The following is a 23,229-nucleotide window of genomic DNA, read 5'->3' as shown; positions in this document are numbered from 1 at the left end:
AAAAATACAATATATTAAAATTGTTTATGTTCTTATGTTTTTTGAATATTTGGTTCATCAAACTATTACCAATAAAATGTTTTGGCCGTTACGACCAGAAATTTTTGGCCGTTTTTGCTTTTGGCCGTTACGTCCATAACCCTTGTCATATTACCCAACCATCCTTAATAAATAATATTTTGCAGCCAGTGGACATGTCCGTATCAAGGCACCTTTCTGAAAAAATCAAACATAATATCTGGGCTGATAAATTTATCGAATTTTCATTATTGTTAGCTGGTGGGAATGTGCCAACTCAGTTAGCAATCAATATTTCGGAATCTGGGGAGGACCCAGTTTTTAAACTTTCCTCTACTCCCAAAACCTCTAAAGAATTAAGTTTTGACCAGTGGCAACGTGCGTTTACAATTTTCATGGACATTCTGGTCCAACGCACGCCTAATTTGGCCTCCAGCTTACTAACATATAGCTCGTTACTAACTGAGTTGGCTCAGACTTATGATTCTCAATTTAGGTTGTTACGTCAATCCCAATTGCTACCATGGGACCATATATATGCTGAGCTTTGGCTCATGCCACGATTTTGTATGGGGTTCACATTAATACTTCCTTACAAAGATCTTCCCGTATGGCATATCCTCTTGCATCTACTTCCAAACGGGTTTGCTGGGCTTTTAACTCTCAGCAGGGCTGTTATCGCCCAAATTGTAATTTTTCACGTTTGCTCTAGATGTGGTTTTAACCATTCAGTTTTCCAGTGTTTTGCTAAAACTCGCAGGAATCAGCCTTACAATGTTCAAAATTCGCCAATCCGTTCCGTTTTGCCCTCATCCAAGAATTCAACTAATAATCCTTCCCTTTCGGCTTCTAAAGTGCCTATACCAGTCAATCGCAATTCCTCCACCCCCGGCGGGTGTTAGATCACAGTCCCGTTATTCATTTCGGACCACTAGTGCAGGCAACAAACGAAATTTCAACGCCAGTAATCCCAAGTAGGTTGTGGGGGGATATTGGAGGGTTATAATATTGATGAACGAAAATTTTTAGTTGCTGGATTTACTGAAGGTTTTCACATTCCATTTACGGGTCAAAGAATATTTTCAGCAGCTCGTAACCATACCTAATGTTTTAGTCATATTGAGATGTTAGTGAAAAAGATCAATAATTAGTTGGCACATGTTCGTGTTATGGGTCCGTTTGCACTCTCTCCCTTCCAAAATTTGCGTTGTTCACCGTTGGGTGTGATACCCAAACATGAGCCGGGGGCGTTTCGCTTGATTCATGATTTATCTTTTCCGCTCAATAATTCTATTAACTCAGGCGTATCAGAACATTTCACTAAAGTACAGTATGAGTCAATAGATCAAGTCATTCATATTGTAAAATCCAAAGGTAGAGGCGCGTTAGTGGCTAAGGCTAATATTCAAGATGCTTATCGCTTATTACCAATCCATCCAAATGATATGAGTTGTTGGGATTTACAGTTCAATTGGGCGAGGAGTTATTATATTTTGCCGATAAGCGTTTGCCAATGGGTCTTAGTATGATTTGTCAAACCTTTGAAAGATTTAGTTCGTCCCTGCATTGGGTTATGGAGGCAAAATATGGAGCCTCCATGAGTCACATGATTGATGATTTTTTCTTTGTTGGGTTTCCCAACTCTGCGGATTGTTTACATTCGCTTCAAATTTTTCTTGATTTGTCCAAATTTTTAGGTATTCCTGTTAAGGAATCAAAAACAGTTTATCCTGTGACAACAATCAATATTTATGGTATTGAAATAGATTCGGTTGCGATGGTTAGTCGTCTTCCCACTGAAAAAGTTATAAAATTTGAAGGCATGGTCTCAATTTATGGATGATTTTAATGGTCGTTGTATGTTTCTTAATGATGCTTGGTTAGGTTCAGATGTTTTAAAGTTATATACCGATGCTGCTACCTCAAAAGGATTTTCGGCTGTGTTTGGTTCTAGATGGTTTGCAGCAAAATGGCCTTCATCAATGGTTGATTATAGTATTAATGTCATGGAGTTATTTCCGATTGTATTAGCAATTGAACACTGGGTTCATTTGTTAAAAAATCATAAGTTATTATTTTTTACAGATAATGAATGCGTTGTATATGTTATTAATAAATCCACCTCCAAATGTCCTGCAATAATGACTTTAATTCGTCGTTTGGTGTTAGCATCAATTAAAATTTAATGTTTTGATACGTGCAAAACATATACCAGGAAAAACTAATCTTGTTGCTGATTGCTTATCTCGATTCCTCTTTCAGGAAGCAAGAGAGAGGGCGCCATGGTTGGATCCTACTCCTCAGATATTACAACCAGAACTTTTGACGATCTGAGTTCATCAGCTTATATGTTAATTGGGCAAGCGTTATCGTCAAGTTCACGGTCATCATATTTAAGAGATTGTGTCAGATTTACCGATTTTTGTACTTCGTTTTCTTCAAATCCACAGTTTCCTATCCCGAATGTTGTTATTATTAACTTTTTGGCTTTTCTCTTCGAATCAGGTTTTGCTTCGAGCACTATCGCTTCTCATGTATCGGTCATTGCATTATTGTTCAAAAATCTTTAGGTTATCCTGATACAATTAATTCGTTTATGGTAAAAAATTTGTTAAAAGGGGTATAAATAAGTTACATGTTCCATCTGAGTCTAGATTACCAATTACGTATAGGATTTTAATTCAGTTATTGCAAGCAGTTCCTTTAGCTTTTAGGTTATTATCTCATCAAATTCTGTTGAAACCGTTTTTGCTTTGGCTTTGCGGGCTTTTTACGCCTTGGCGAATTGGCACTTAAAGCAGGTTTTGATATTAACAAAATAGTACAAACCCAACATGTTCAATTTTCTTTTTCGGATACCCTGTTAAAGGCGGTTGAGATATCATTGCATTTTAATAGGCACAAGTCTTCTACTACCCCAATTGAATTGGTTTTACAGTGCTCATGTCATATATCTACAATTAGCTGTGCTTCTTGCTTTCTTTTAGAATATTTCCGAAATTCTCCCTGTGTTATAGGCCCCTTGTTTCAGTGGCCTGATGGTTCATCTGTATCTTAAGTCCCGTTTACAGTTGGCCGCGATAAGGGTGCTGTTCTGGGCACGGTACCGGGCCGCGATAAATTTCAAGAAATTGACCCGTTTACATTACTCTAAAATAACCGGTCTCATAACCGTGCCAAGCACGCTAAATGTAGAACGCTTCACAGAAAAGTTAATTTCAGTCCCTATACAAACTACCCGGATGGAAACAATTATGATGGTTGATTTAGTTTGGGCAGCCATTTTGACAGAACTGATGACAGAGTTGTCAAAGTTTGAGGGGAAAAAGGTCAAGGTTCATTTGGCGCATGCGCAGTAATCCGTGCTCAGACCGGTTAGCGTTTATACTACGAAAATTTAAAGTGAGCCGGTCCTGGTACCGTTCCGAGACTACCTCGCTTCAGTGAGCCGGATTGGCACCGTACCAGGCGCGGCACGCTTACGTTTGACCCCTTCACACTACAAAAATGAGAAGCGTGCCGTACCTGGTACGCTTAAAATTTGTAATGTAAACAGGGTTTTTAAATTTTTAAATTCTAGATTGACTAAGTTGGTTGATTTTGTGGGTCTGGATAGTTCTCGCTATAAATTGTATTCATTTCGTATTGGTGCTGCCACATCCGCTTTTCTTAATGGCCATTCGGAGGATGCTATTCTCAAGATGGGGCGGTGGAAGAGTAGTGCCGTTCGCTCTTATATACTCAGCCAACTTAAAAACTTGACACTGATGAATTTCAACAAATTTTTTTTTCTGGTAAGTCAAATAAATTTTAAAGTGTTTCTAACGATAGTAAGTAGTAAGAAGCCTTTAATTTCATAAAATTGTAAAGTCACGTGGATCACGTGACTTTTGAGCATATAAAGATGAAAAACCTGAAAAACACGTGCAAACACAAACTCGTGAGGTCAATCGATGCAAGTTTGCTTAAACTGAACACGCACACGTAACTTGAACTGGAAAACAAATTAAAATTGTTATTTTCATCTTTGTTAGAAAATGCCACACCTTTCAAATGTAGAACGTCTACGTGCTATAGGTAGGCTCTATGCTGGTCAGTCTGTGGTCACTGTTGCAAGAGCCTTTAATTGTTCACGCCAGACAATAATTAATCTTAGAATGAGAGTGCTTCAAACTGGAACTATTGCCGACCGCCCAAGAACGGGAGCGCTATGTTAACATCCGATCTTTGTGAAATTTATATGCAATATTTGAATTAGGGAAACGAAGAAGCCTATTGAATTTCAGCAATTTCCATTTAATACTTCTAGAGTTATGGCCCTTGTTTCACTTTGTTTAACCTTGTGAACGCTCTGACCCCAAAAGTTATCATCCTATCTTTCTGAAATTTATATGCATTATTTAAATTAGTGAAACGAAGAAGCCTATTTAATTTCAATACTTTCCGTTTAGAGTTATGGCCCAAAAGTTAACATCCGATCTTTGTGAAATTTATATGCAATATTTAAATTAGGGAAACGAAGAAGCCTATTGAATTTCATCACTCTAAACTGAGAAAACCTTATTTTAAAATCACAGAAGCCTTGATTGTCATTGTTACCGCTAAGTAACGGTTAAGGAACAAAGTCTCCATTATCCTATTTTGCATTTAATCATCAATGGCCATTGAACAGCAGATCGGATTGAAATCAAATGAAAATCGGAGACATCAGATGGCATCGAGAGTTGAATATGGCCTTTTCATGTTAATAATGTCTGATTAATAATTTAGATAAATTTTCAGGCATAAAAATGTTAAAATTTACAGTAAACAGAGATATTAATGATCTTTTGGGGCTTTATTATTTATTTCCAGTCTTTTAAAAATTATGGGGTCAAAATTTGTCTTTGAGAATCACATGCAGGAAGTATGAATGCACAATTGTTGAAGAGGCATGCCAAGTTTCATATCGATTGTCCTTTAACTGTGTGAGAATGTGAGACTTTTGCTTTTTTTTTTTTTTTTAAAGCCCACTCAAAAGAACAAGAAGAAGAATAAAATGAGTAGTGCTCGAGGTTCTGTTTCTGGTCAAAAGACATTTAGATAGCTCTTATACTAAGCTGGGGGACAGGGATGGGGGGTAACCTAATCCACCATTACTTTAATTCATGTCAAAATAATGTTTTTCTTACGATTCACTGTTCTTTATGAGAAATTTGTCATTTTTATATGCCCACATGGAAATGTGGACGTATATTGCCGTCGGTCCATCGTCCACAATTTCTTGTGAACGCTGTAACGCCAAAAGTTATCATCCAGTTGTTTTAAAATTGATATATGTTGTTTACATTAGTGAGATGAAGAAGTCTATTTAATTTCAATAATTTCCGTTTATTACGTCTATAGTTATGGTCCTTCTTTCACTTTATTGAACCTTGTAAACGCTCTAATGCCAAAAGTTAACATCCGATCTTTGTGAAATTTATATGCAATATTTAAATTAGGGAAACGAATTTCAGCAGTTTCTGTTTATTACTTCTAGAGTTATGGCCCTTGTTTTACTTTGTTTAACCTTGTGAACGCTCTAACGCCAAAAGTTATCATCATATCTTTTTGAAATTTATATGTGTTATTCAAATTAGTGAAACGAAAAAGCCTACTGACTTTAAGCAATTTCTGTTTATTACATCTAGAGTTATGGCCCTTGTTTCACTTTATTGAACCTTGTTAACGCTCCAACGCCAAAAGTTATCACCCAATCTTTGTGAAATTTATATGCATGATTTAAATTAGTGAAAAAATGAAGACTATTTAATTTCAATAATTTCTGTTCATTATGTCTAGAGCAGTGATGGGATTTCAAAATATTTCTTGTCTGACATTTTACCGAAAATATAGGGGCATAACTCTTATCATTATTTAAACAGAAGGAATTCATATCACAATTAAAAATCACATGTCGACAAAATATTCAAATCCTGTATGGAGCCGAATCGTTGCCATATTAAGGGAAAATATCATGGTTAAAATTGCAAAATTATCATAGTCAAAATGGTAAAAATGGCCATTTTCGAGATTTTTCACATGTAAAAATCACCTAACACTTAATACATTTTAATGGGTATTTACCATAAAACAAAATTGTTCGACAAAATTTAACAATGTAAAAATGTAGTTTTGTTTTTTCCCTCTCTACTCTTCGCCACTGCAAGTTCACTGTAAATTTTTCATCTTTGCATTGTCAACTATCCGATTTTTTCTCCATTGCATTTTCAACTATCAGATTTTCTCCACTGCATTTTCAACTATCACAATTTCTCCCATCTAACTGACCTTATAAGGAAAGGGGCGTGTTTCCGAGTTCGGCCGAAGTTGATGTCATAATTCATCTGTTTTTATCGTTTGGACTAAAATGAATGCTCCCTGATAGGGACTATGGGCACACAACGTCATAAATCTACGTTGATATTAGCGGCTGGTGCATTTGGAGTTCTTCCGTTAGCTGAGAGAATAGTAAGAGCAGGGGGACCGCATAACACATAAACAATTACACAATACAAACCCGTGGACACGACACACAAAATAGGCTACACGTATATTTCAAACAATAAGCATGTCAAATCAAGTGAATGGATCTGGGGGCCAGCCGTGGACGTTCACTGCCCTGTAACCCTACTGCATTTTGACTTATAAAAACACCCGGTGATTAATTAATTATATAAAACAATATTAAACGTAATGTGTTATTTGAAGGCAATTGTTTAATTGTAGGTACCATAAAGGTGTACTTTATTTGAAGTGTGACCGATGTCTAGGTCATATGTTATTTTATTATTTTCAATTCTGTTTTAAATTTCAAATCTATATTTTAATTTTCATTAATATGCTTGGTTAGTCATTAGAGGCAGGCAGCAATTAACCTGTCAGTTAAATTATGACAGGCTGGCAACTAAAGTGGTTGATCTGTTAAGTCTCATCTAACTATTGTTTTAAATGCCTTAAGTCTTAACCCTTCAATAATTATATGTTTATGTCAACACTTTCTAAGTAACTGATTTGTATAAATAGACAAATGTATGTTAGATGAGGATTGTCTACGATATCACCTTAGGTGGAAGTGGACGTAAAACACCAGAAACGAACGAACGAACGAAATTAGATGAGGACATTAGTTGGAGAGACCAGCTTAGGGAACATACTAGTTGGAGGTCCGATATATATGAAATTATAAGTTGTTAAATTGTTGCTGTTAATTATTTGCTCCAGAAATAAAGTGTTGATCATCCATTCCAAGAATCTGTATTCATTTCTGATACTTAGAGAACACACATCGACAAGCTACATTCCCTGAAATTCGAACGGTGTTATTTGGTGGAGAAAGCGGGCAGAGTGAACAAAATTGTCTACTCTTGATTCCGGTACAGCTAAGCGAGATAAATTGTAAACATATTTGGAAGAAGAAAGGATGGATATATTTAGAGAACACACATCGACGAGCTACATTCCCTGAAAGTCGAACGGTGTTAGAAGTACTAATACGCCAACATCAAAAGATGACGTCACATCTGTATTTTTATTGAAGACCACATACTTGTTTTTAAAAAATCCGCTTTGCCAAAGTATAAAATGCTAATGATTAAAATTAAATAATTATTACTAACATGATAACATCCGACCGTCGGAGAGGTACATGTAGGCCTAATTAGGCCTGCCTTGTATTTTAATTAATATATTAATTTTTTTGTTTCTAGTTGTATTTTAATTGATATAATTTTTGTTTCTAGTTTCGCATTATTTAACTCCCAGTTAATGTGAAAAGAACAAATAATTTATGTCTTTACTGTCAATGTTTATGACAACTACATAATCCACTAGATTTTAATACTGACAGGTAGACTCCACTGCATGTTTTGCGATGACAACTACGGTACCTTATCATGATCAATTGAAAAGGTAAATAATAATATTCTGGAAACCAACCCAGTGAAACGCCTCTTTTCGGGGATATTTTATTATTTATTAAATTTATTTTATTTTCTACAAATTACAGATCTTTATCAACTAAATATTGCAACTGTTCTTGTGGAACAAATAACTTTGGCGGATCAACTCTTCCTGACGAAAGATGATACTCTCTACTATGCCCTAATTGTCTTGTTTGCAATTTATTACATCGTCTAATAATTGATAAAGCTAGCCAGGCCTCTTTTGTAGTTTCACTTATTTCAGATATAACGCCAGAAATTCACCTACATCCATGCCGATGTGCTGTCAAAGATTCATCCGGTCTATTAAGACAATGAGCCAACCTCAAGGTTTGATAATATAACTCATTAAACAAAAAGTGATTCGACATGACAACGAATTTATTTCACATTTTTTTTTTCTCAAAAAAAAAAAAAAAAAATCGGACAATTCTTAAGAATAACCCAATGGAGTAGTAATAGTAGTAGTAACCCATTTTCGAGAGATGGATAGAGAACAAGCTAAAAAGAAAGTGATTTTTCCTCCAATCAAGGGCCATAATTCAGGAAATTACAATTCGATATGCGCAAATATCGAAAGGAACCGAGATCTATGTGTTATAAACTTACATTTCAAGTTTCAACAAAATCAGATAAAAATTGTGACCTCCATAGGATCCACAAACTTGATATACCATATTTTTACGCTATTTGAGAACGAAGGGCAGCCATTTTGTCTGTCAGTTTTGGGCCGATTTTCATGAAATTCGAACTCAGCCATCCTTATGGTGTAACGGTGATATAATAATACGGTTTTTTAAATTGGGTAAAAATTATGACCTCTATAGGGTCCACAAGCTAAAAACGCGATTTTTGTACAATCAGGGGCCATAATTCATGAAGTTACGGTCCGATATGCGCGAATATCGAAAGGAACCAAGATCTTTGGGTTATAAACTTACATTTCAAGTTTCAACAAAATCGGATAAAAATTGTGACCTCTATAGGGTCCACAACCTTGATATACCATATTTTTACGCTATTTGAGAACGAACGGCGGCCATTTTATCTGTCAATTTTGAGCCGATTTTCACGAAATTCGAAATCAGCCGTCCTTAGGGTGTAATGGTGATATAATAATAAGGTTTTTAAAAGCGGATAAAAATTATGACCTCTATAGGGTCCACAAGCTAAAAACGTGATTTTTCGTACAATCAGGGGCCATAATTCAGGAAGTTACCGTCCCATATGTGCGAATATCGAAAGGAACCGAGATCTTTGGATTATAAACTTATATTTCAAGTTTAAACAAAATCGGATTAAAATTGTGACCTCTATAGGGTCCACAACCTTGATATGCCATATTTTTACACTACATGTATTTGAGAACGAACGTCGGCCATTTTGTCTGTCAGTTTTGGGCCGATTTTCACGAAATTCGAACTCAGCCGTCCTTAGGGTGTAACTCAGGTGGAACGGTGATATTCTAAAACGTTTTTTTTAAATTGGATAAAAGTTATGACTTCTATAGGGTCCACAAGCCAAAAAACATGATTTTTCATACAATCAGGGGCCATAATTCAGGAAGTTACGGTCTGATATGCGCGAATATCGAAAGGAACTGAAATCTTTGGGTTATAAACTTACATTTCATGTTTTATCAAAATAGGATTAAAATTGTGACCTCAATAGGGTCCACAACCTTGATATACGCTATTTGAGAGCGAAGGGCGGCCATTTTGTCTGTCAGTTTTGGACCGATTTTCACGAAATTCGAACTCGGTCGTCCTTAGGGTGTAACGGTGATATAATAATATGGTTTTTTAAATCGGATAAAAATTATGACGTCTATAGGGTCCACAAACCTCAAAACACGATTTTTCGTACAATCAGGGGCCATAATTCAGGAAGTTACAGTCCGATGTATAATGGTGATATATTCACATCTTTTTATCAATCAGATAAAAACTGTGACCTCTACAAGCTAAAAACATGATTTTTCATACAATCAGGGGCCATAATTCAGGATGTTACGGTCTGATATGTGCGAATATCGAAAGGAAACAAGATCTTTGGGTTATAAACTTACATTTCAAGTTTCAACCAAATCGGATAAAAATTGTGACCTCTATATGGTCTACAACCTTGATATACCATATTTTTACGCTATTTGAGAACAAAGGGCGGTCATTTTGTCTGTCAGTTTTGGGCCGATTTTCATGAAATTCGAACTCAGCCATCCTTAGGGTGTAACGGTGATATAATAATACGGTTTTTCAAATCGTATAAAAATTATGACCTCTATAGGGTCCACAAGCTAAAAACGCGATTTTTCGTACAGTCAGGGGCCATTATTCAGGAAGTTACGGTTCGATATGCACAAATATTGTAAGGAATCGAGATCTTTGGGTTATAAACTTATATTTCAAGTTTCAACAATATTGGATAAAAATTGTGACCTCTATAGGGTCCACAACCTTGATATACCATATTTTTACGCTATTTCAGAACGAAGGGCCGCCATTTTGTCTGTCAGTTTTGGGCCGATTTTCACGAAATTTGAACTCAGCCGTCCTTAGGGTGTAACGGCGATATAATAATACAGTTTTTTAAATCGGATAAAAAATATGACTTCTATAGGGTCCACAAGCTAAAAACGCGATTTTTCGTACAATCAGGGGCCATAATCCATGAATTTTCGATCCGATACATGCCAATATCGTAAGCAGCCGAGATCTTTTGGGGATAAACCTATATTTCAAGTTTCGTCAAATCCCATATGTATTATGAACCTCGCTATTTTTCACATTTAATTCCCGTACGGCATTTAAATTTATGTAAGTAACTTTCTTAGAAAATTAAGCATTTTCGTAATACATTGAATGAAAGCTTGCCGGTCCTGCTTCGGCATCAAATTCACAACCGTAATATTCCTTCAAAATTACGTGTCTTCGTTTATACGGCAGGAAATGAATGCAGAACTTCCGAAATAAGAAAAGTTTGTGATGTCAGAACATCGTTTTTTCTTTATAAATTATCAACAAAATATACAAGGCCGTGCGTAATAGAAATAGAAACACCTCACCATTTTTCATATTTAATTCCCGTATGGTTATGGTATTCAAATGTATTTCAGTAATATGCCCTACAAAATTACGATAGAATGAAAGTTTGCCGATCCGTACCTGCCAGTAATATTCCTCCTAAATTACATGTCTTGGTTTATATGGCAGCAAATGAAAGAAAAGCGTTTGAAATAATAATACTTCAGCGTATGGCGTACGGGACTCACAGCACATAGCTTCCTAGTAAGCACTGCCTTATATGTTAAGCAATTTTCGTGCGGCGCTCGAGATCACGGGAAAGTGCCACTGTGGATGAGAATTTCTATATGGAGTCGTAAAAGATAGCGCAGACAAAATGACTGTCCATTGATTTAGGGTGTTATATACTCTTACAATATGTGACATCTATAACTAGTTTATATATGCTGTCGTCTCACATCAATGCGATTAAATTGCCCGAAACTACAAGGTAAATACGTGGATTAAAATTATAATCACTCATATTGGATTGATGAATAGTCCGACGAAGGGGAAGCAATGACTTCTGTTTAAGATTAGATTGATGAATTGTCAGTAATCATGGCTGATTAAGTAGTTAATCAAGGTAGGTGTATAGACGGTATAACACGATGAATACGTTGATCACTTAATTACCTAATCAATCCAGCCTATTATCAACGATAATCGGGTTCAGTGGTAGTTGTACACTATATTAATTTTAGAATTTTGAATATTATTCACCATGTCTTTGATGTCCGATTGGGCATATTCCCGGTCGCACAATTTTGGGCGTTTGGAAAATAGCGCTAGACAAGTACGGAATATACAGGCGAAATCCCATCCCTGGTCTAGAGTTATGGCCCTTGTTTCAGTTATTGAACCTTGTGAACACTCTTAACGCCAAAAATTATCATCTGATCTTTCTGAAATTTATATGCATTATTTAATTAGTGAAATCAAGAAGCCTATTGAATTTCCGTTTATTACGTCTAGAGTCAATTTATTGAACCTTGTGAATGCTCTAACATCAAAATTTATCTGTTGATCTGTATGAAATTTACATGCCTCATTTAAATTAGTAAAGAGAAGAACCCTATTGAATTTCAGTTTATTACTTCTAGAGTTTCACTTTGTTCAACCTTGTTAATGCTCGATTGATGAAAGTTATCATCCAATATGTATGAAATTTATATGCATCATTTAAACTTGTGAAACAGAGGTCTATTGAATTTCAGCAATTTCCGTCAATAACTTCTAGAGTTATGGCGGTTGTGAACCTTGTTAACGTATGAATGACAAAAGTGATCATCTGATCTGTATGAAATTTATATGCATTATTTAAATTAGTAAAACAAAAAAGCCTGGAACAATTTCTGTAGATTACTTCCAGAGTTGAGACCCTTGTTTCAGTTTGTAGAACCTTGTGAACCCTCAAACGGCAAAAATTATAATCTGATCTGTATGGAACTGTCTTGTAAAGGCCCCCCCCCCCATTACCTACTAAGGAATAAATAAGCGACAACCCTTGTTGACCACTCGTACGATTTAGCTGCAGTGGGTGTATGTTTCGTATTTATGAGACACGAGTTGAAATAATGGTGGATTTGGGTAGAATTAGGTGGCTTTTGCTTAGGTCTAATTGTGCTGTGGTGTTATTACATGCATAATGAGGTCTAAGCAATTTTGGAAGAGAAGTAGGGAGGGTATGCAGTGTGGGGAGCGGGTGGATGTAAATTGGTCCAACAGATTTAAATATACTCGATCAATGTTGGCCAAATTTAAGTTTGGCCAACATTGGGCTAACATTGGGGCAATGGACCGAAAAACATTGGGCCAATATTGGACAATTACGTTGGACCAACGTAACTGCATACATTGGGCCAATGTTGGACCAAATTAGGACTGCTACCTGGGAAGCCAATTGTTGACAGACCAACGGACTGGGTGATGACATGATACGCCCACACTGAAATGAGGGTGTATAAAAATTATAATGAATGGCAATAATCAAATTAATTTTTTCATGTATGTAGCTTTAAAAAATATAAACCAGAGAAATAACAGTTGTTAATAATATGTCAAATTAAGATTTGTAAGGTGACCTTGATCTTTGTTCACCAGTTGATGAAACATGGCCAACCTGAAAACAAAAATTTCATAATAAAATAATAGATCAACCTAAAACATAGACCAACCAGCATTTTTAATCAACCAGCGGTTGCCATGCAAGATACGCCTACATTTTGCAAGAGATGGATAGAGAACAAGCTAAAAAAAAACCTGTGGTTTTTCGTACAATCAGGGGCCATAATCCAGTAAGTTATGGTCTGAAATATGCTATCTTGGTTAACCAGCGGCTGCCAGGCAGGATACGCCCACATTTTGCAAGAGATGGATAGAGAACAAGCTAAAAACAAATGGGATTTTTTGTACAATCAGGGGCAATAATCCAGAAAGTTATGGTCTGAAATGCGCAAATATCAAAAGGGACTGAGATCTTTGGGATATAAAGTTTCATCAGAATCGGATAAAAATTGTGAACTCTAGAGGGTCCACAACCTTCGTATTGCATACTTTTACTCAATTTGCGTACAAAGAACGGCCATTTTGTTGGGTAGTTTCATTTCGATTTTCCCGAAATTCGAATTCAATCTTCCTTATGGTGGAATGGTGAAATATCTAAATGGTTTTTAAAATCAGAAAAAACCAGCGGCTGCCAGGCAGGATACGCCCACATTTTGCAAGAGATGGATAGAGAACAAGTTAAAAACAAACAGGATTTTTTGTAAAATCAGGGGCAATAATCCAGAAAGTTATGGTCTGAAATGCACAAATATCAAAAGGGACTAAGACCTTTGGGATATAAAGATATATTTTAAGTTTCATCAGAATCGGATAAAAATTGTGACCTCTAGAGGGTCCACAACCTTCGTAATGCATACTTTTACACAATTTGCGTACAAAGAGCAGCCATTTTGTTGAGCAGTTTCATTTCGATTTTCCTGAAATTCGAATTCAACCTTCATTATGGTGGAATGGTGAAATATTTAAATGGTTTTTAAAAACGGAATAAAAAAAATTATGACCTCTAGAGACTCCACAGGCTAAAAATGTGATTTTTCGAACACCCAGGAGACATAATCCAGGAAGTTACGTTCGGATATACGCGATTATCAAAAGGAACCAAGACCTTAGTGTATAATGGTGATATATTCACATCTTTTTATCAATCAGATAAAAACTGTGACCTCTACAAGCTAAAAACATGATTTTTCATACAATCAGGGGCCATAATTCAGGATGTTACGGTCTGATATGTGCGAATATGGAAAGGAACCGAGATCTTTGGGTTATAAACTTACATTTCAAGTTTCAACAAAATCAGATAAAAATTGTGACCTCTTTAGGGTCCACAAGCTAAAATGCGATTTTTCATATAATAAGGAGCTATAATCCATGAAGTGACGGTCCAATACAGGCCAATATCGAAAGGAACCAAGATCTTAGGGAGATAAACCTATATTTCAAGTTTCGTTGAAATTGGATAAAAATTGTAACCTGTAGAGTGTCCACAAACAATTGTGGACGGACATTGGACAGACAGGGGCGACGACAATATACATCCACATGAAAATGTGGACATATAAAAATCATGAAGTTTTTGTTGCAAAATCGGACATTCACAGTCATCGTAGGAAAGGGGCGTAACTGATGTATAATTTTGCATAAATATATGGGCTAGCATGGCAAGCTTTTATATCAGCACAATCTTAACCAAAGCAGCTCCTTTTCAACAATGACCAACGATTATCTCCAAATGACTACTGATCATCATCATTACTTCTATACGTTTCGTTATTTGAACGTGCCTCGTGTCAAATTGGTCATTTTTTTAAAAATCGTAATATGTTTGTGAAAAAATCTGACTTTCACGCTCGCTTGATAGCCATAAGGAAGGGTCATAAGTCGTGTATAATTTTGCAGGGATTATACCACGATTATTAAGATCTGTATTTAGGAGCAGATCATTGTATAGATTTATTGACTGGCATGATTATCATGTATAAAAGAGCAATACAAAGAACCATTTTGAAGTGTTCATGTAGGGAATTTTAATGTCTGGTACTGAAATCTCTGAAGGGGAAGATGCCATAGATCACAACAAGATTTATATCACTCCAGTATAATGTTGACCGCATGTGCCAACCTCCTACATATACCTACGTTCGAGCAGAAGCGCTCACTTACTTAGATGCATATGTTCGTGTGTAAATGCATTTTCAGCAATGACCAACGATTATCTCCAAATGACTACTTATCATCATCATTACTTCTATACGTTTCATTATTTGAACGTGCGTCGTGTCACATAGGTCATTTTTTTTAAAATCGTAATATTATGTTTGTGAAAAAATCTGACTTTCACGCTGGGAATAAGCCGGTCTGATTTCTAAAATATTTTTGACCAAATTAACCTATCTGGCACTAGGAATGTTGGTAGAAAAGGTGTTACTCACAGAACAGAACATTTCTAGCCACGAGAACGTACTGAAGATGCTGCTGCGAACCTTCCTCAGCTATTGACAGCATAGTGATCTTTTACCCGAGATGTCTATAGATATATTTCGTCTGGGGTATTGAAAAACGGAACATTTTATCCCAATTTTTGGTGCTTTTAATTTATTAGGGTTTCACACTGCGTAGCTTGTGTGAAACACTATTGTTTTTGTTAAGATTATTCTAATTATTATTTTTTTTTTTTTTCCCACTTGAGCATATCTCAGAAACTACTTGTCGGATCAATTCGATGTCTTCAGTTTTACTGGGAAAGTGGGTGTGACTTAGAGATTAAAGCTTTTTTGAACGTTCTGCAACTATGCGAAATGTCCGAAACGCCAAAGTTGTCGTTTTTTTAAATATTGCAGTAATATTAACAACTAGAACTGCGAAGCAGTAATGACGGGTTTCACCAGTGCCATGTTACCCTTAACATATTTCACTTCCGGTACCAATGAAACCATTAAACAGGTTTCCACCTAATCATTGCACACATCACATAAAATGGACGCCGAATCAACCAAATCCAGCAATATCAATTCATTTTATACATTTGTTACATGTAAGTGTACAGTACTTCCGGTGATAATGAAAATGTTCAATTAGTTTTATGAAATCAGAAATGGCATAAGGCATCACATGGTGAAAATTTTATGTAAATCGAATAATAATTGCCACTTTTATAGACCAAAAACCTTAAAAAGTGACTTGTAGAAAACCGTCTATTTCTCTGCAACCGTACAAGTTAGAACCCATTTTTCTGGTATCTGTATGATCGTATGGGTTCATTCTATTTGTTGATTGGAATCAAATATCATAATTTTAAAAAACATAACAACTCAGACTCATTTGAATAAAATATCTGTTTTGAAGGCTAAAAATACAGTTTTTGCCAAAATGACGTTACTTCCGGTGATAATGAAAATCTTAAATTACTTGTATGAATTAACATTCCAATATCACCAGCTTATGGAGTGTTTGTGTCTCAACTAATTCGTTACGCGAGAGCTTGTTCATTTTATTCTGATTTTTTAAGTAGATCGAGGCATTTGTCATCTAAGCTTCAACTACAGGAATACTTGCGAACTAAACTTATTAAAACCTTTAAAAAGTTTTATGGGCGTCACATTGACTTGATTGGTAAATATAACATGTCTCTCTCGGCTATTATTCTAGATATATTTAATTGACGCGTATACAATCTCGCTGATTATGTCTGTCTACTACATCGTTAACACTGTTCATCACGTGCATTTTGCATACCGATAGTCTATTGGCCAATCACGCTATTTTACCGAGATTTCGCCTCATAGTTTGGATGCAGCTATGGCAGGTGTGGCGCAGACAGGGTAAGCTTACTCTTCCGGACACCTGTTACCACTGTTTGTCGTGTATTTTGTACACGGTGAACGGACCATATGCTGATTACACTATTTTGCCTATACCGTTTTTTTAGGACTTTGAATTTTGTCTAATGGTTTGGATTGTTCGTACTTGGTTTTATTTTATTTGAGGGGGTTTCTTAGGTGATAAGCGATGAGATAAACTTTGACTTACCTTATTTTTGCCTATATATAGAAATGGCTTATATTATCGGCTCTATATTACATTAAACTTCAAGTACCGCTCGTACCACGTGGAATTTCTAGAGAAACCAGTCATTTTGTCAAATGGCTTGGGATGTGTAGTTTGGCGCTTCTGATTGGATGGCGGTGGTGGCAACCAGCCAATGGGAGAGCGGGTATTGAATTGTGATAAAAATCCATGTCAAGGTTCATGCACGTGCATTCTACAGTACAGAGCGTATAGATAGGGTATATAAGGCCACTTAAAGTCAGTCTTAGTCGAACGGTCGGGGGGTGTGAACCTCAGCTGAAATAATCTTTATTTTCGCTCTGTGGTAAGCATCTCAAGGGGAGATTTTGCCTTCGGTGATCGGCAAGTTACGCAGGAATAACCCATTATTCCGCTCGGGCAAGTTCGATCTCCGGGGTAGAGTTTTGCCTTTAGTCCTTAAGGCTAAGACGGGCGTTCCAAATTATGGGGAAATTGTTGATTTATTAGTAGAGTTACTCGTTATTGTAAGGGTTCCGTTGGGTTGATATAAGTTTTGTTTGCTTTCCTCTGTACGAATGCTATAAGTTCGGGCTGAGGCCGGCATAAAGTTGTGATGTATATATAGTTATTAGTTGAATTGTGAGTTACTCGTTATTGTAAGAGTTCCGTTGGGTTGATATAAGTTTTGTTTGCTTTCCTCTGTACGAATGCTATAAGTTCGGGCTGAGGCCGGCATAAAGTTGTGATGTATATATAGTTATTAGTGGAATTGTGAGTTACTCGTTATTGTAAGGGTTCCGTTGGGTTGATATAAGATTTGTTTGCTTTCCTTTGAATGAATACTATAAGTTCAGGCTGAGGCAGGCAAAGTTATGATATTTATAATTTATTGTAAAGTTATGATTGTTTAATTATTTGAGGCTTCCGTTTGGGTGATGTAAGATTTGTGACGTTCCTCTGGATGAATATTATTAGTTCAGACTGAGGCAGGCGTCAATTGTTGTCAATATCTTTCCTAAGTTTCATTCATTCGGTCGTTTTCATTCGGAAGATATAGAACTTTGTTTAGACGGGACACTTAGTTTCTTGTTTGATAAAGAGACATAGTTGATGAACTTGGCAGAGTCCTTCTATTTCAGCCGGTTCACCATTGGAGGAGAGAAGACCAGCAGTTACGAACGCGCGTTTCGGTCTTTCAATCTTTGTAATTTCCAAAATAAAAACTTTGAAACTTTATAAATGTGTTCTCTTTTTCTTCGGTTCACACGAGAAACCTGACATCCTGTATACGAACCTGGACTTCCGGTTTGCATACGAGTCGGTCACTCCCACCGCTCGAGTGCAAATCGATAACACCCCGTCCTGTTACATATTTATATCGTAAATGGCATTAGGTATCACATAGTGAAAATTTCATGAAAATTGAATAATAATTGACACTTTTATGGACAAAAAACCTTGAAAAGTGACCTGTTGAGAATTGCCTATTTCTCCGCAACTGAACAAGTTAGAAACCATTTTGTGATATCTATATGATCGTATGGGTTCATTCTATTAGTTGATTAGAATCAAATATCAAAATTTTAAACAAACAACAAATACGACTCATTTCAATAAATTATTTGTTTCTAAGGCTATAAATACAGTTTTTGCCCAAATTTCGTCATTTTCGGTGACATGGAAAATGTTAAATCGAGTTGACCTAGTCACAATTGACATTACGCATCAAATGGTGTCACTTTTATGAAAATCCAATAATAATTGACTCTTTTACAGACACAATAGCGTAAAGAGTGACTCATGCAAAATTGACCATTTCTCGGCAACTGCTCATATTACAAACTAATTTTGAGATAGATTCTCTTCGTATGGATTAATGCTTTAAGTTTATGAAAGTTGCGAAGAAATATTTTAAAATATGAAAAGCCTGAATGGGTTGTAAATAGCTCATTTTTTTACCTTTAAATCAAAATGACCCGAAAACGAAATCGAAATTAAAAAAACTGAGCCCGATGTTTTCTGCGCCTTTACAGGGCACACACTTTCAGTCATACCAGATTTGAAAAAAATAATATTTGCTTTCAAAAAGTGGTATCGAACTGTCAAAATTGTAGTTTTTGCTAAATTTACGTCACTTCCGTTGCCAAAAGGTAACTTTACCGGCAACAAAAAAAATGACATTTTGGATCACGTAGCATATGAACTTTGTTTTATACAAATCGAGCAATAAATAATGCCGATAAACCGATAATGAAACCGATAAACAGATTTCAACATAAACGTTATTAAAAGTGATCCTGAGAAAATTGGTTATTTCTCGACAGGGGAAGATATTAGAAGCATTTTTTTGACATCTAAATGATCATATTGATCCAATCTATATGTCCATTGGAATCAAATATCATATTGTTAAACAAATAATAAATATAACCCACTTCAAAAAAAAATATTTGTTTTGAAGGCTTAAAATACAGTTTTTGACAAAATGTCATTACTTCCGGTGATAATGAAAATGTTAAATTATTTCTATAAAATCATAAATGGCATAAGGCATCACATGGTGAAAATTTATGAAAATCTGATAATAATTGACACTTTTGCGGGCCAAAAACCATGAAAAGTGACTTGTAGAAAATCGTCTACTTCTCTTCAACAGGACGAGTTAGAAACCATTTTGTGGTATCTGTATGATCGTATGGGTTTATTCTATTTGTTAATTTGAATCAATTATCATAATTTTAAAAACATTACAAATAAGAATTATTTCAATAAAATATCTTATTTTCAGGCTAAAAATACAGATTTTGCCCAAATGATGTCATTTCCGGTGACAGTGAAAATGTTAAATTAGTTTGACCTAGTCAAAATTGGCAAAAGGCCACAAATGGTAAAAAAAAACCTGAAAATCGAACAATAATTGACCCCTTTACAGGCAAAATAACGTGAAAAGTGACACGTGCAAAATTGCCTATTTCTAGGCAACTGCTCACAGTACAAGCTAATTTTCACATACATTCTCTTCGTATGGATTATTGCTACGAGTTTATGAAAGTTACAAAGAAATATTTTAAAATATGACGACGCTGAATGGTTTGTAAAAAGCTTAATTTTACACCGTTTTTCACCTTTTAATCGAAATAGGCCGAAACAAAATCAAAATTTAAAAAGATAAGTCCGATGTTTTGTGCGTCTTTGCATGGCGCATCCTTTTGGTAATATTAAATTTTGAAAAAATAGTATTTGCTTTCAAAAAGTGGTACCGAACTGTCAAAATTATAGTTTTTGTTAAAATTATGTCACTTCCGGTGCCGACGGATAACTGTATCGGTAACAAAAACAATGACATTTTGGATAAAGGAGCATATGAACTTTGTTTTAAACAAATCGAACAAATAATCAATCCAGGAGCGAAAAATTGAATATAGCCGCTGGCGGCCAAGCAAAATTAGACAAAAATTCTTGACATTTTTGCTCAAATCAGACGACCCTTTAGCCCTGGAAAAAATACCATAAAGAAATATTCATTAATAAAAAAGTTTTTTGTAAAAATTTAAATTTTCAAAATTTGGCGCCTAATATCTCGGAAGATTCATCTAAAATCAAAAATCTGAAGAACCATAGCTATATGCCTTGTCTCTGGTTATGTAAAAATGTATCATATGTTAAAATCCGGATATTATTGTTAATGTTACGGCAATATTTTTAGAAAAAACAACTTCGGTGATTTCGGACATTTCGCACTGTTGCAGAATGTTCTAAATAGATTTAATCTCTAAGTCATGCCATCTTTCCTGCAAAACCAAAGATATCGGATCGATCCGACAAGTAATTTCTGAGATATACTCAAGTGGAAAATAAAATGGCCAACGTGTTGGATGATTGTTTTTTTTTGGTAAAAACAATCATCACTAGAACTGCGAAGCAGTAATGACGGGTTTCAACGGTGCCACGTTACCCTAAACATATGTCACTTCCATTAACCATTAAACAGGTTTCCACATAAGCATTGCACACATCAAATAAAATGAACGCCGAATCAACCAAATCCAGCAATATCAATTCATTTTATACATTTGTTAGATGTAAGTGTATAGTACTTTCGGTGAAAATGAAAATGTTCAATTAGTTTTATGAAATCAGAAATGGCATAAGGCATCACATGGTGAAAATTTTATGTAAATCGAATAGACCAAAAACCTTGAAAAGTGACTTGTAGAAAACCATCTATTTCTCTGCAACCGAACAAGTTAGAAACCATTTTCTGGTATCTGTATGATCGTATGGGTTCAATCTATTTGTTGATTGGAATCAAATATCATAATTTTAAAAACATTACAAATCAGACTCATTTGAATAAAATATCTGTTTTGAAGGCTAAAAATACAGTTTTTGCAAAAATGACGTTACTTACTGTGATAATGAAAATCTTAAGTTACTTGTATGAAATCATAAATGGCATTAGGTATCACACACGAAAATTTTATGAAAATCGAATAATAATTGACACTTTTATGGACCAAAAACCTTGAGAAGTGACCTGTTGAAAATCGCCTATTTCTCCACAACTGAACAAGTTAGAAACCATTTTGTGATATCTATATGATCCTATGGGTTTATTCTATTGGTTGATTGGAATCAACTTTCCAAATATTAAACAAATAACAAATACGACTCATCTGAATAAATTATTTGTTTTGAAAGCTATAAATATAGTTTTTGCCCAAATTACGTCATTTTCAGTGACATTGAAAATGTTAAATTGGTTTGACCTAGGTACAATTGACATTACGCATCAAATGGTATCATTTTAATGAAAATCCAATATTAATTGACTCTTTTACAGGCAAAATAGCGTAAAAAGTGACACTTGCAAAATTGACCATTTCTCGGCAACTGCTCATATTACAAACTAATTTTGAGATAGATTCTCTTCATATGAATTAATGCTAAAGTTTATGAAAAACACAAAGAAATATTTTAAAATAGGAAACGCCTGAATGGGTTGTAAATAGTTCAATTTTACACCGTTTTTCACCTTTAAATCGAAATGGCGCAAAAATGAAATCGAAATTAAAAAAACTGCTTCCGACTTTTTTTGCGTCTTTACATGGCGCATCTTCTTACTTTTTACTTATTTTAAAAAAATAATATTTGCTTGCGAAAAGACGTACCTAACCGCCAAAATTGTAGTTTTGGTCAAAATTACGTCATTTCCGCTGCTGACAGAAAGTTTTATCGGTAATAAAAAAGTTGAGACTTTGCACCATTGATCATATGAACTTTATACAATTCGAGCAATAAATAATTAACCTAGAACCCATAAACTGAATTCGCCAATAGCAGCCAAGTTGAATTATCGATACAAAAAAATTTCATATTTTTGCTCAAATCACATGACCCTATAATTATGGGTAAAGTGCCATAAAAAAATATTCATAAATAAAAAAGTTTTTGTCAAAATTTAAATTTTCAAAATTTGGAGCCTAATATCTTCGAAGATTAATCGAAAATCAAAAATCTAAACAATCGTAGCTATTTACCGTGTCTCAGGCTATGTCAAAATGTATCAAATGTTAAAATTCGACAATTATTGTTAATATTACGGCAATATTTCAAAAAACGACAACTTCGGTGATTTCGGACATTTTGCATTGTCACAGAAAGTTCGAAATAGCTTTAATCTCTAAGTCACACCCACTTTCCCAGTAAAACCGAAGACATCGAGTCGATCCGACAAATAGTTTCTGAGATATGCTCAAGTGGAAAAAAAATTAAAAATAATAATAAGAAGAACTAGAACTGCGAAGCAGTAATGACGGGTTTCACCGGTGCCACGTTACCCTTGAACTTATGTCACTTCCGGTACCAATGAAACCGTTAAACAGGTTTCCACATAAGCATTGCACAGATGAAATAAAATGGACGCAGAAACAACCAAATCCAGCAATCAATTCATTTGCTACATGTCAGTGATCCTGTCAAAATTACATTACTTCCGGTGATAATGAAAATGTTAAATTGGTTTATGAAATCAGAAATAGCATCATCACATGGTGAAAATTTTATGTAAATCCTATAATAATTGCCAC

General features: G+C 35.2%; 1 protein-coding gene across 10 annotated transcripts in view; it reads right to left on the bottom strand.

Annotated features, from left to right (window-relative positions):
* Nucleotides 1-13,024: 13,024 nt before the first annotated feature.
* The window catches only part of LOC126828382 (trichohyalin), a 183,168-nt gene continuing 172,963 nt past the window's right edge, over nucleotides 13,025-23,229 (bottom strand). For all 10 annotated transcript variants that reach the window (XR_008788842.1, XR_008788841.1, XR_008788840.1 and 7 more), the window contains one exon: nucleotides 13,025-13,166. Coding sequence is in view for 3 of the 10 variants with exons in the window: in XM_056102459.1 (XP_055958434.1) it covers nucleotides 13,110-13,166 (57 nt within the window). In the remaining 7 variants the exon portion in view is untranslated. The remainder of the gene's footprint in view (nucleotides 13,167-23,229) is intronic.

Source organism: Patella vulgata, chromosome 7, assembly GCF_932274485.2.
Source record: "Patella vulgata chromosome 7, xgPatVulg1.2, whole genome shotgun sequence".
Classification (NCBI taxonomy): Eukaryota; Metazoa; Mollusca; class Gastropoda; family Patellidae; genus Patella; species Patella vulgata.
The sequence above is the reverse complement of the archived record's forward strand: the minus strand, read 5'-3'. Positions and strand labels throughout refer to the sequence as shown.